This window comes from Callionymus lyra, chromosome 18 (assembly GCF_982586985.1).
Source record: "Callionymus lyra chromosome 18, fCalLyr1.hap1.1, whole genome shotgun sequence".
NCBI classification, from domain to species: Eukaryota; Metazoa; Chordata; class Actinopteri; order Syngnathiformes; family Callionymidae; genus Callionymus; species Callionymus lyra.
The window spans coordinates 19,391,129-19,406,393 of NC_141835.1; the positions used below are offsets into that span (position 1 = coordinate 19,391,129).

The window sequence follows — 15,265 nt, forward strand, 5'->3', positions numbered from 1 at the left end:
AAATATAAGTTATACTTGCAGATATATCTAAAAATATGAATTCAAATATGTATCAAACTCTTCTTTGAAATAATGAAAAACATGTATGTAACAAAATATTTTATTTCAGAGGGACATACAATATTAAAGCATGAAATAAAATATGCATGCATGTACAATAGCTTGCTCAACAGTACACAATACTGTAAATTAATGCATGAGAAAAGGCAAAACAATATCTTAAATAAAACTCTTAGCACTTATTTACACACGCACTCTTGACAAGTTGATCTTACTGAGAGGCCAACCAACTCTCTGATTAAGTCATCAAGTAAAATAATGTTAAAGAGAAGGCACTTAAGGCAATACTTAAACAATGTACAACGAACAATGCATTAAATCCGTAGGGTGAATAAATGTCTCCAATTACAACTCAGAGATCGATTGTTTAAGTAACAAAAAAAATGTAGCAGTATAGTTCACACTTAAGACTTTTCCTTCCTCCAGAGTTTTCAGTCATAGTTCTTTTTGGCATGTTTTACATCATTCCAGCGTGGATCAGAAGATCTTCATAGCAGCTTCCGATTGAGAATCTCCCAGATCATTAACTTCCGGAAAAGAGGCATGTGACACTGTAACGAAAGTTACGTGTAACAGTTAGTGTTTATCCTAACCGACTGATTAACCTACATACCTGCTTGAAGGTGAACGGCTGTTCTTTTGTGATATACTCAGCATATTTACAGGCAAATACACCACAGTCGCTGCCGTTTGTCTGCTGTGGAATCTCCTTTGATGAAAAACAGAGCGAATAATTGACTACAAAGTAATAATATTCAGGTTTGTTATGCATCAATGTTGAACTCACAGAAGCTCGCATGCTACAGACGCTCCACTTCACCCTGTCCAGCTCTCTGCCCTTTTTTATTCTCAGCTCTTCCTCCAAGTAAAGCCTGGAAAACAACAACATGGTTTCAGATTCATCCTACATTAACGTAACTTCTTTTTATATTTTTTTAAAACTCACAGAAGCAGACTGCAGATGTCATCATGCCTTTGACCCATAGAGTCGTACGACTTCACAGTCTTGGACTTCAGGTCTATTACCTGAAAATAGAGTAATGGATGGAGTGAGGCACGCTTCATTGGATTGGTTTAAAACCCTTATTATATTATTCGTAGGGTTGGTGAAAATCAAGATCAATAGTTTCACGCAGTTCCTTATTTCTTTTTTGTCTTCCACGACCAACAAAATAAACTTTTCTTTTAAATAAGTCAAACAAGTTTCTTAAAACAAGCGGCGTTTCTTTTGAAAACCTTTTTTTGTTTATAGTAAACATTCAAATAAATAAATATACCATATTAAGGCGATATGGAGGAACATTTATCCAGTATTTGCAAATAATTGATTTCCCCAAGTAAAAGATTATAAGCCTTATCCCATGAACCTTTTGAGGCCGACTGCAGCCTATTCACGTACATTTTTCCTTTTATATTTAGTTGGCCTGGCTTATGTTCATATGTGCTCTATATTCCTGAAATATTGCTAATTCACAATAGTTAAATAATTAATAAGAAAAAGCCCCATTAGTTTCAGTTTTATGCTGAAAAATACTCTCATGTGATGCCAAAAGTTATGTAGTTAGGTGTTAAACTCACAGCCAGTGCCCAGTGGATGCCAAGATGCAGGGGTACAAGAATAAGGTCATGCAGGAATAGATCAACAGCTTTAGTCCAGCGCTTCACTGCAGAGTGTCCACCACCCTGTAGTTTCGGGAAAAAGAAGGTGCTGAAGGAGTAGACCTTCGGGCCGGATGATTTGTCTCTGCTCTTTTCCATCAGTAGAGAGAAGTAGAAGTTTATGACCTGGAGAAAATAATGCAATGTGATTCATTAGTAACAGAACACAAGCACAATTGTATCTTCGTTTCATCCTTAAAATCATTAAAGAATTATATAAAGAAGAATCTAGTCTTTGAAACCAAAACTGTAAACGGCCTCTGAGAAAACAACAAAAAAAATGTGAATCACATTGAATGCAGGGACGTGCGGTCAGGGGAGGCAGGTGAGGCAATGTCTCACCTCTCAATGCTAATCCATCACAAACTGTGTTGATACATGCAAGTGACGCGCCGGTTGCCTTATCTCTGTACGTCGCCAATATAATGCTAACAGATACGTTTATTTGCACAACACTTACAACCGAAGTGAAAAGGCAAAGCTTGAGGCCCACACTACTGTGCCTCCACACGATACGTCACATCTCCAATGAGGTGGAGACTTTTAAAACTAAAGGAAATAAGGGGGACTTTTACAACAAGGTAACGGAGGTTAGTGTGGTGAAGGAAAGGCGTATGGACTTTATCTACAGATAAAATTAAGAGCAGAAACGCTTTTAATTTCAATGGTATAAAAAAGAGATAAGAAAATTACAATAGAATATTTCAAAACTGCATTTTGGCCTTAAATATAATATGATTCGTTTTATTCACCCTTATATTAATACTCAATATTTATCTTTTCATGATAATAAACTTTAGGCCTTTTTGCATAGATCTAGCCAATCACAAAAGGCACAATGAAATATTAACCAATCAGAAACAACATATGGCGGGTCCATCCTTCATTACTAGTCAACACTGACAACAACGCGTGGTCGAGTCATCGTGACTTAAAATTTTTATACAAATACAGTGCTGTCATCATAATTCTGTCAAGATAACTATCGCTTGGGGTTGTTCACACTTGAACCCAATTTAAATCTGGAGAGTTCTAGCTTAACTTTAAGGTAAATTCCCTTCAGTAAGAGGAAATAAATGCCCGGCTTTCAAATTAAGAGCATTTAATCAGCTGCGTATTCCTTGTAATCCTTTATCATCACAGTAATACTCTATATAGTTTAAATCCATGTTTGCTAATCCTTTTAAAATTATTTATCAGTTAATTTTTTCTACATCTATTGATTGTTTATAACAAATTCAGATTTTCAGCCAATTGAAAGGTCTCAGATAATTAAAAAAGGGAGGTTAAAGATTTTGAATACATAACTTTAAATTCATTGATAATTATAATATAATATTTCAGCTATGACTCTTATGTCAATGTCAAAGATGACAGATGGTTTATGAAGCTATAAATCAATAATTAACCACAATCGAATACATCCAAAGATCTAATGTAGACTAATAAAAATTATATTAAATCGTAGATATCGGCTTTTAAAAATGTCATCCAAGACCATGCGTGTGTGTGTGTAAAGGATGCTGATGAGATATGAAATAACCAGTAGCCAATTGAATAAATTGTACACTTGTAAACTGACAGTAAAGGAGTCAGTGCCTCAACCATGAACCTCAACGCACGTCACTGACCTGATCACAATACATATTTCTTGTAATGACCAAATTTAATTTTAAATAGTAATAACTGGGTTTGATAACTCTAGCCATTATTTAAATACTAAACTATTATACCATTATATAAACAAATTTTCACGCAGTAAAATAGCAACAGCCAAATGAAGAATTGGAATTGCAGTTACACTAATCCGTCACTAGGGGAGAAACCTTATATATAAATAATATGGTTATAATATATCGCACACGTATAATTGCCAACAAACATGGTTCCCTTGATACGAAATAATTTCTCTTTTAAACTCAATAATTTATGGAAAAATAATTTCATATAGCCAATAACAAAAGACAATCATGACCAATATTTAAATGATACACACTATAGGAACTTGTTTATATCAAGGACTGACCCAAACTGCAAAAATATAAACATGTCGACAGTACCTCATCATTAAGCCAACCTCCTTCCTGAAGCGTGACCAGGTCCCTCTGTGTAATACGCAGTTTAAAAGCGGAACTCAAAACCAGGTTGGTATCCCTCTGAGCCAAGGACGCACTCACTTGAGCAGCCATTTCCTGCACACAAACACAAATCATTGTCAGAGCTCAGAAGCTACCGAATAAGAGCTTAATATCACCTTCGTAAGTCGTGGAATCTCTTCATCACTGTGTCTTCCATGAGTAACGCGTGTGTGGCTCGACTCAGATGGACCATCCTTGCTCTCTAGACTCAGGCGAGATGCTACTTCAGCAGAGAGGTCACACTCATGATGGACGTCAAACTGGGACAAAAATGGACTTTTAGTATTGAAATAACCAAATGGAAATATAAAAATGTAAAACTCACCTTTGCACGCCGCACCGTCTCCGTTTTTTCGAAGGCTCCAGTGAACTGCTTGCCATTAGTCAAACTTTCCTTTCTGGAACAAAATGATAGAGGTTAGAGATGTTGCACCTTGAGAGCCCGTATCTTAACTCACCTCTCTATTGTTGCAGATGGATTTCTCCAGGAAAAATTATTTGGAGTTGCTGAAAAAAAAAGGAAAGACAAACATATGAACAATGTACGTTCAAATAATTCGGAAAAAAATATATCTATGTAACATTACTCACCAGAGTAACCAGTCCGTGTTGGCGCCGACTCAAATGCTTTGTCTAAAAATGTCCTCTTATGTTCCCTCTTTGACGTCAACAGCCTAGTGGGATGGAAGCAATAAAGCTGGTTGAGAATCGAAAAGGTTTTCACCTGAATTCCCTTCCTCCAAGTAGCAGATCACACTCACGCTTGTGGTTTGGTTTGATTGAAGGGTAGCGGTTGACTATTGCTGTATTTCTCTGTGAACATCTCCAGCAAGCGCCTGTAGTGTTCCTTGTTGTTCTGCTTGATGGCCTGCGACAGTTCACACAAGAGTTAGACTGGGTTGCACTGGTGCCAAAGAATAAAGACTCATTGTCGTCAGTTTCAAATCGAAGCTTATTTAAGCTACAGTAAACATTATATATATTATTACTGCGATTAGCAATAACAACTGCACCTTATCTTACCACCTGCCCTTACCTTCCAGATTGACATGTTTTAAGGCATGTGCTAAATAATAATAAATAACATTAACTATGGTCTACAACTTGTGTAGCAGCATTACTAAGATTTATTAAAATGCTAGGGCAAAATAAAAACGTACAACTCCATTGATATCACATGCATCGGAGGAAAGAAGGGAGACAAAACAGCTAAAGGTGCAGCAGCCGTTTTAAGAGAACAATAAAATAAAAACTGTGATTATGAGTTTGTGTTCAACTACTTTATATTATCCGAACAGAATCTCATTTTTAACAAAAATAAATAACAACAGGCTAATTACTTAAAAAAGCAATACTCTTTTAGCGAATAGAAAATGAATACCTCGAATAATAACATAGTGCAGTTTACAATCAATATTCTACAGATAATAGTATAAAGCAAAATAACCTCTTCCACGGTCAGACTTGGCTTGTTAAGACGGTTGTGTCCAAGTGCTGTGCAGTTCCGGTCAGGGTTCTGTGATCCGACTTTAAGGGAGGGTCGTGAGGGGAGGAGCTTGAGGGAACCTTTCCGCTCCATGTCCGGGAGGCCAGCAGAGGTCACTGTACCACTATGAATGGTCAAATTATAATTCAGAATCGAAAGAAAACATCGATTTAAAACAACGGTCTTGGTGAATCCATCAGAGTCCAAGGTTTGATTTCAAACAACAAACCACTTGCCTGAACCTCCTGGCCAAAGGAGGCGAAGAAGTCTGCAAAGACGACTTTCTCTCATTTCTCGTTTTATCTGCAAAAGAAAAAAAAAACAAAAACATTTTTGTAAATTTAATTGAGCAATCCTCACATTATTAATTAGTTAAATATTTTATGAAACCAAACCACTGAAAATAGATCCATTTAGGTCAACATGAACATACTACCAGAATCATGTTTTATCAAACATTTGCTTGTATTTACTTTATTGCATGTGGAATATACATTTTTTAAACCACAAAAAAAACAAAAAGGTGTTGTTAGTTACCCATCCTCCATTCAGTATTGAATCGCCAAGAAGTCTGTAGCTCATCTATTCCCATAAGAGACACACCCTGGTATTGGAAAGGAAAAACATGTTTTTAATATATTTTTTCAATATTTAGAAATGCAAAACCAACTTTTCTCACATAATTAGATACGTTTATTATTTTGGATAGAACATTTTTTGTAATGAAAACAAACAACGATAATCAAATACTTGAACACATGTCCCTTTTGCAACACAAAATATTTTTCAAATTGTGAACAGCAAACCTGCGAGTCTTCATAGAGTCTGTGTCTTTCAAAACTGGTCATCTGTGGTTTTGGTATCCTGAGCAGACCTGCCACACTAGCAACAGTCTTCTTCACAAAGCTCACCACTACATCTGGAACACAATGCACAATTGTTAAATACACCGTTATCGTCATTGTACTGGTACAATGACAATAAACACAATTCTTAAAGTCCCTTGTGTACAATGACATGTGACACCGGATTTCATTTTCTCCACCTTTTCTGCCATTTTATAGACTTTTCTTTGCAGCTGCCTTTTCTCTTTGAATGCATTTAGTTCAATTCAATGTATTTAAAGTGTCAAATCATAATAAAGTTATCTCAAGCGCTTAACATTTGAAATAGGACTATATGGTAGAAAAGAAAACAGATCCTAGCAACTGAATAAAGAGTGAATCAATACATCGCAGTGCTGAGGAAAAACTTCCTTTAAAAGGCAGAAACATCAAGCAGAACCAGACTTAGTGTTAACGGCCCGCTGGGAGGGTGAAGGAGGGTTGACAGAGAGATGAACAAAAAGGAGAGAGAGGATACAGTGAAAGAAGGGAGGAGAGTAAAGAGTAGAGCAGCAGAGTCCAGGGAGGCTCATGGAAGGAAATCTGGGTTAGTATAAATTCCTAATGCATTTTTATAATGTTAAAATGTGCCTTGCTGGCTTAAACGTACATGTAGGGTGACCTTGAGTGTCCAGAATGGTGCCTTGAAATAAAATCTATTGTTATAATTTAGTCTTGGACACACAAACCTCGCCTTCTTCTCTTCGGCTCTATTGGGTCCCTCTGGCCAACGCTCGCAGCATCAACACTGTGGGAATAAAAAAAACAAGATCAATTGTGAGGATTAACCAAAATATGATACAAGCCGTGATTAGGTTAAATATTGAAATGTCGACTTAAAAAAATAACATTTATACTCGATCCGGTTTTTAACCCATAGATACTTTGAGCTATAATATAAGTATTATTTGAGTAATATGAATGTTTCCAAGATGAATGCCACTTTATGAATGCACATATTTCCACTTTCCTATTTTCCCTCTAGATCCAAGAATAACTATGAATAAACGATCCATTACGTTAAATATATGTACAAGAACCGGCAGGTGCGACACATAAACTATTTCGCAACAAAGACCACATAGAGTTATAATAGTCACATGTTTACTGTTGTTACCACTGCGTCTCGTCACATTTAAAAGCACGTATGTAACAGCAGAAGTTCTGGTTTGAGCTGCAACTTTGCAAAAGGTTGTTTGTTGACATGAGAGTGGCTCCAATAAAATAGCACCGACCTCTGGTAGTTACGTTTAGCCGGTCTGTCGAGCCTTTGCTGCGGCTGGGTCCTGTCAGTGTGGAGCGCGGACCTCTCCTCGATGGGAATTAGCCCGGTCAGGGGCTCAAAAAGCGACGAGATTCCGTCGACTATCCATCCATACATCCCCGACAAATACAAGAGTAGTGTAGCGATGTTTTCTACGCCGGCCAGGTCGCTTAACGGCCTCGGTTCACGACCAGACAATGATGTGCGCCACTGGCGAGCTACCGTTACCTTAGCCTAGCATGCTGTTCTGAGAGGATGTGCGTCATGTGACGAGGGGGTTCAACTAAGGCGAGCGTTTTGCTTACCGGGAGCGCACGACGTAGCGGAGTTATACACGCGGAGTGTAAACGTGGGAGGATCAAACTCCACCCGCGCGTTCATGCGTCGCTGTGATAGTAAAAATAAAACGAGCATACCCAAGAAGTCGAGGCACCTTCGTGAACTCGTTCATGGATTGGCTGCTGAGGAATAGCTATTTAAATGTTACGCAACATGTCAAAAGGTAAGTCATGGCGATTTAAAACACATATTATCGTTTTCTACAGTGTAAGGAAATGACAACTTTACTGTAATCAATCATTTAGATTTAACACACATTTCAAATAGTAAGTAAGTAAGTAAGTAAGTAATATATATTTATATAGCGCTTTTCGAGACCAGGGTCACAAAGCGCTTTAACAATCAAAACAATACTCAAAACAGTACATACTTCAAAGATCAAGACAACACCGAGAACAACACAGGAGTTCGAGAAATTCAAGGAAAAGCCTGAACAAATAGAAACGTCTTAAGATGTTTCTTAAAGGAGTCAGTAGACTCCATCAAGCGCAAAGAGAGAGGAAGATTGTTCCAAAGCTTAGGAGCAACAGCCTGAAAAGATTTCTCTCCTCTGGTCCTGAGCCGTGTGCGTGGAACCATAAGTAGATTCTGATCCACAGACCTCAGAGACCGAGCTGGGGTGTAAGGCTGGATCAGATCAGTGATGTAAGGAGGAGCCTGACCATGAATAGCTCTGAAAGTAAGAACCAGAATTTTAAAGTTGATCCTGAAAGAAACTGGAAGCCAGTGAAGAGTTTTAAGGACCGGAGAAATGTGAGTTCTTCTACTAGAGCGGGTCAGAATTCTCGCTGCAGAGTTCTGAATCAACTGCAGGCGAGACAGCTCCTTCTTGTTAAGACATGAAAACAAACTGTTACAATAGTCCAGACGAGAAGAAACAAACGCATGGATTACAAGCTCCAGATCATGTTGTGACAGCATTTTCCTAAGTTTAGAGATTTTTCTCAGTTGAAGGAAACAGTTTCTGGTCAGTTTTCTACAGTGTTGAACAAGAGACATGTCTTTATCAAATACAACACCCAGGTTTCTCAGGCTCAGTTTGACAGACTGACCTAAGTCACCCAAGTACTGACTCAACCCTGGAATCGTATCATCAGGAGCAATCACCAGATAATCTTTCATATTTATTTCATATTAAATAATCCTTTACTTGCATTGCATTCACTGACTGCAACACAGGCCCGGGTCAAATTAAGCCTTGCACACACAAACAAAGATTAAACAATCCCAGATTCCCAGCAAGTCTCTGGACACCTGTTTGAGAACTCGCACTGAAAGACACAACAGGCCAGCAAGTCGCTGGGAACAGATTCTCTCTAAGAAGACAACAACCTTTGGTAAATTTCCACGACGACCAGGTGTGGCCATCTTAGAATCAAGTGTTTACAGTTGCTGTGTCTCAAATCGCATACTAGCGTACTAAAAGTTAGTATTTTTAGTGCGTTAGTGCGTCTCAATTCTTAGTATGCGAAATTTAGTGCGCCATGCACACTAAATTGGCGTACTAACACGCCCACAAAACTGAGCATGGTTCGATGGACACTAACCACACTAAACAGCCGCCATCTTAGTGACGTTTTAAACGGAAGTTACGTCATATATAAATGCATATATATGCATATACTTACAGGTGCACTTTCAGCAGCAGTAGGAGGATAAACACGTCTTCGCTGCTGATACCAGCTTAAATATCTCGCGATTATTTAGATTCTCATATTTTTTTGTTCGTTACGTTGTATGTTTAGGTCGGACCTAGATCAAAGTGACACGAGTAGAAAGTGAGTCGACCCGTGCAAAGTTTGTCCCTCCCATGAAAAGTTTGTCCCTCCTGTTCGACGGAAAGTCCAGCTAGGAATGCGTTTGTGAGGAAGTAAGTCTAACTTGTAGTTTGGTAAACGCGCAAGTTAATGTAAAGTTAATGTTTACATGCGTGATGTTAATGTTTACATGCGGGACGTTGCACGTGGGGGGTGTGTCAGCCGCGTGTATGTGTGTTTGTGCAGGCGGCTGCAGCTGCGGTTCTTGTGTGATTATAGATGCGCCTCAATAGAGATTTGACGACATCTTTATTTATATTAAACGCCTTTTGATTGTTTAGAAATAGAATTCTCATACAGTGTTAATGTCAACATATACCGTATTTGTTTTGTACATATTGTAATATGTTTGTATTGTTATTTACAGATACCATTCTCTGGATGAATCCTTGAAATATAACTCGTTTGTGACAAATCTGGTGTCCTTATTGGCTCTCTAATCGGAGCGGCGGTTGTGAGTAGACACTCACCCGGCAAATTATTCATCTGATACAAAACATTCAGAACATTTTGGTCCTTCGAGCCGGATCCTCTACCCACAACCTCGCCATGGACATCCGGACAAGATCACTGGAGGGACTCGACATGCACAGTGTTGGTCGTATCCGACAATTACCAGCTCATCTGCAGAGCTACCAGGTCAGCCTACCACAGTCCTTGATGCCTTTTACTGCCTCCAGTCATGTCGACAGTCAGATAGCTAGCATAAGTCAGCTGCAGTCACTAAACCTTCAGACAAGTTCTGCCACATGTGACCAGCCCCAAACTATGCTCGAGCATCAATTCTGTGACCAAGTCCCATGAGCAGTCGATAAGATGACTCAAGACTCAATGTGGGCCACAGGACATTATGACCAACCACAGGCAGGTGTCAGACTTCACTCACCAGCTCTTTCTGATCGGACCTTTGATTGTCCCACAGAATATAGTTCAAGCAAAGGCGAACCACGATCTCCTCGTATACCACAAATGACACCATTTGAGAGGAACATTTCAAGCTGCTCGAACCTGACACCAGTGAGTATAGCCTCGCCACATCATCTTCTGATGTTAGGAACACCAGCACAGTTGGCGTCGCATACCCCACAGTCAAGCTATAGCCACAACAGCTCAACCATATCAAACCACCTCTGCCTTGCGATTAGGCCAAAGACAAGAACATTACTCTTTAACCCAAGCTCTACCGTCTACACTATCGTCAGCTCCTTCATTCGGTGCATCGCTTCGGATCAACAATCCTGCCACATCACCATCCACCCTTCAAGCCCCTGTTTATGGGCATACTTCAACAAGAATAGTTCCAATGCATACTGATCAATCAGTAAAGCCTACCCTGGCTTCCTACCAATACACTCCTACGTCTATTGCTACATTCCAAGCTAAACTGTCGCAGATACCAACGCCTTACAGCAGTGGTGACCATACCACTGTTAGGAGCAACGTACAAGCTCACCAGGGGCCATATCAAATATCCAACACGCAGGTTAGCCCCCTACAGAATGTGCCTCTATCTTGGAACAACGTGCCTCCACTTACGCACAGCACACCAATGCAACAGACTCCTTACCTGCCGATGTATCAAGTGAATCACAATCAACAAACAAACTTTCAACCTCAGCAGGTTTTACCAAACACGTCTGTTTATCAGTTTGTTTCTGCGCATCCAGACCAGACACAATATCAGCCTGCACCTCTCCTTCCGCCACAGCAGAGCTTTCAACCACAGTACCAAATCCCACCAGTACACTTTGTGTCTCCACCACCAAGTCAACCTGTACCAGTACCTGAACTTCCAAAGCTAATCCACGACAGCGAAAGAGAGTTTGCTGATCTCAAGATGGCGCTCGATCACCTTCTGGATCCACATACTGAACTCTCTGAGCATTACAAGTACCGAGTACTGATGGAACTGCTAATCCTGGAGGAGGCCAAGTTAATTGCTCAGTCCTGTTGACATTACAGCCAGCCCTACACTGAAGCTATGCAGGCACTTCAACTGCAATATGGACAGCCACATCAACTTGCTCAAAGTGAGATTGCAGCCATCTTGAACTCCCCTGATCTGAAGGCAGGAGACTCTAAGGCGTTCCAGAGCTTTGCCCTCAGTGTTGACCTACTAGTGGGAATGTTAACTTCATTAGAAGGACCTAATGGGATGGAAACCATGTCAACTGGCCATGTAGATCGGCTCCTTAGCAAACTCCCAAGGAACTATAGAGACAGCTTTGTTGAGCACCTACAGGTGAAGGGACGGTTACGGACAAGAAGCCTCAACCCATATAGCTTACGTGACCTTTCTGAATGGTTGAAGGTCAAGGCAGAAGCTCAGCGACTGTCTGCAAACCTGGCACAACGGCATCACTCAGAAACGCCACAACTAAGCAAAAGAGAAAAGCAAAATCCTCCTGTAAGACCACACAATCAGCCAGTCTCAGTTCACCACAGCTCAAACAGATGGAAATCAGATGGTGGTCCCCCAGGAGAATCCAGGCGTCAGGAGGCCAGACAGGAGCGCTTTAAAAAGATGTGCCTCTTCTGTAAAGGTGAAGATCACTACTTGTCACAGTGTCCAGACATCATCCAGCGTAGCCCGGAGGAGGTGAGCAAGTGGCTAGTAGATGGGAAGTGGTGTCGGAACTGTGGTCGCACTAGTCACAAACGGGAAGCATGCACTTTAAAGAAGAACTGTTCAGAGTGTCAAGAAATACACCTCAGAGTTCTCAATGATGCAAATCGACCAAGACCAGGCCCTGGAGTTTATCTAATAACACCAAAGAATAGAGCAACCCTTGCCAACTCCAAGCAGGGAGGAAAGGTTTACCTCAAAGTTGTGCCCGTTATTATCAGCCACGAAAGAAAGTCACTACAAACCTTTGCCATTCTTGATGATGGAGCTGAGCGAACGATATTATTGCCTGATGCTGCTCAGCACTTTGGACTTGATGGTCGAGCAGAGTTTCTGTCCTTGCGAACTATAAGGCAAGATGTAGCTCATCTTAAAGGGGCATCAGTGGATTTCAAAGTTGCATCCTCGGCTCAACCTGATGAGCACTATACGATCCAGAATGCCTTGACAGCAGACCAGCTGGCCCTCTCTGAACAGTCTTACCCTGTAGCAATGCTTCAGAAACGCTACCAACATTTGCGAGGCCTCCCGATAGTGAGCCTCACTAAAGTCCAACCATTGTTGTTGATTGGTGCGGATTGTACACATCTGATTACTGCAATAGAACCTGTAAGAGTCGGTGTTAATGGGGGACCTGCAGCTTTCAACACAGCACTTGGGTGGGCGCTACAGGGCCCCGATGGCCTCACTTCAACCTCAGCATCATGCTACCTAACCACTTTGAAACCTGCCTCAGATGATCTCTACCAGCATGTTGAACGTCTCTGGCAACTTGACATTATGCCATTTAAAAGTGAACGATTAGCAGTGAGGTCCCGCCAAGATCAAGAAGCTGTAAACACCCTGGAGACACGCACAGAAAGAGTACAGGTGGATAGCGACTTCCGCTATGCTACACCATTGCTACGAGCAAAGAATGCACCGCGTCTGAGGGCTCCTATCGAAGCAGTTCTGCCACTCCTTCGCAGCACAGAAAGGCGCCTGTTAAAGGTCCCAGATCAAGCCAGAGTTTACAAAGCAGAAATCCAGAAACTCATTGATGATGTCAAGTGAGAAAGCTCCAAAGGGATGAGATGACTGCAGATAACGAATCTTGGTTTATTCCTCATCACCTTGTCAGCCACAATGGAAAGTCCCGTTTAGTGTTTGACTGTTCCTTTGTGTACAATGGTCTCTCTCTTAACCAGCAACTTCTAGCTGGACCAACTCTTGGACCATCTTTGATCGGGGTTCTCCTCCGGTTCCGCCAGCATGTTATTGCAATCAGTGGAGACATAAAAGCTATGTTCCACCAAGTTCTCCTCCTTGATGAAGACAAGCCACTGTTAAAGTTTGCGTGGAGAAACCTCGACAAAGATGCTCGACCAGATATCTATCAATATCAAGTACAGCCCTTCGGTACGACATGCAGCCCATGTTGCGCAACGTTTGCATTGCAGAAGCATGTCAGGGACTTTGTGGCAGATAACGAAGATATCATGCAAGCCATAGAACAGTCATTCTACGTAGACAATTGTTTGCATAGCTTTTCATCACCAGAAGCTGCCAGGTCATTTGTAGACAAATCGAGACGATGCCTGGCATCAGGGGGTTTCGAGATCCGTCAGTGGACAAGTAATGACCCATCTGTTGTCGCTCATCTACCTACAGAGGCCAGATCTGATAATGCTGAGCTGTGGCTGACCGAGAAATGTACCGACCCCCAGGAACCAACCCTGGGTCTGCGATTGATTTGCACCACAGATCAACTAGGGTACAAGTCTAAACCAGAAAGGACAGAGGCTCCCACTATGCGTTACATATACAAGGTGCTTGCCCGACAGTATGATCCTCTAGGCCTCATCATACCCTTTACGACCAGAGCAAAGGTTCTTGTTCAGAAACTGTGGGCAAAGAAGAGGACTTGGGATGACCCAAATCTCCCCCCAGATATCCTTGAGGCCTGGTCCAACTGGGAAAGGGAGCTCCCCGAGCTGACAAACATCACTCTGCCACGGGCCTACACTCTTCCCGTAGATGCCACTGAAACTGTAGAGTACACATTGCATGTGTTTTGTGACGCATCAGAGCAAGCATATGGTGCTGTCGCCTACCTCACTAACAGAGTCAGAGCCACGATCAACGTGTCATTCGTACTGGCAAGATCAAGAGTTGCTCCAAAACGCCAGCAATCAATACCAAGGTTGGAGTTGTGTGCGGCTTTGACAGGGGCCCAACTGTCATCACTCATCCACAGAGAACTCTCCTTGAAGATTATTGAGACTGTGCTATGGACAGATTCAACCACCGTCCTGACATGGCTGACATCAGAGTCCTGCAAATTCAAAGTGTTTGTTGGAACCAGAGTCTCTGAGATCCAAGTCTTAACAGCGACACACATGTGGCGATATGTAGACACAGTCAACAATCCAGCAGATGATCTCACTCGTGGAAAGACATTAGTTGAACTAGATGTTCTGTTCTATGTTAGTCTTTGTATCCTTTGTCTTTGTTGTTTTTCTTTGACCTATGTTCTTTATCTTTATCTTTATACTTAGATTGTGTCGTCTTGTTCTTCCTCTTATGTTCTTTTCTTATTTTATTTTTTATGTATTATTTTTTATTGTTTATGAAAAATTGCTGGCTACTGGAAAAAACAATTTCCCAAAGGAGACCTCCTGAGGGATCAATAAAGTTTTACCTTACCTTACCTTAATTTATCACAAAAACAACCCACACTTTCATTCAAGAATAGAGGGTAAATAATATGTTTAAGGTAAGGTAAGGTAAGGTAAAACTTTATTGATCCCTCAGGAGGTCTCCTTTGGGAAATTGTTTTTTACCAATAGCCAGCAATTTTTCATAAACAATAAAAAATAATACATAAAAAATAAAATAAGAAGAACATAAAGAGGAAGAACAAGATGACACAATCTAAGTCTAAAGACAAAGACAAAGGACATAGGTCAAGGAAAGAAAAACAACAAAGACAAAGATACAGAGACTAACATGG

At 40.8% G+C, this 15,265-nt stretch overlaps 1 protein-coding gene across 1 annotated transcript; it reads right to left on the bottom strand.

Moving 5' to 3' along the window:
• Positions 1–84: 84 nt before the first annotated feature.
• On the bottom strand, positions 85–7,868 carry senp2 (SUMO specific peptidase 2). Its single transcript, XM_087780222.1, has 17 exons — positions 7,463–7,868; positions 6,917–6,975; positions 6,150–6,262; positions 5,881–5,947; positions 5,580–5,646; positions 5,305–5,467; positions 4,619–4,725; positions 4,449–4,531; positions 4,316–4,364; positions 4,183–4,255; positions 3,974–4,117; positions 3,780–3,911; positions 1,639–1,845; positions 1,007–1,086; positions 848–932; positions 674–769; positions 85–611 (listed from the first exon to the last, which is right to left on the bottom strand). Exons 1-17 carry the CDS (start codon positions 7,606–7,608, stop codon positions 549–551), a joined length of 1,734 nt encoding a protein of 577 aa, XP_087636348.1. The 5' UTR covers positions 7,609–7,868; the 3' UTR covers positions 85–548.
• Between the last annotated feature and the right edge of the window lie 7,397 nt (positions 7,869–15,265).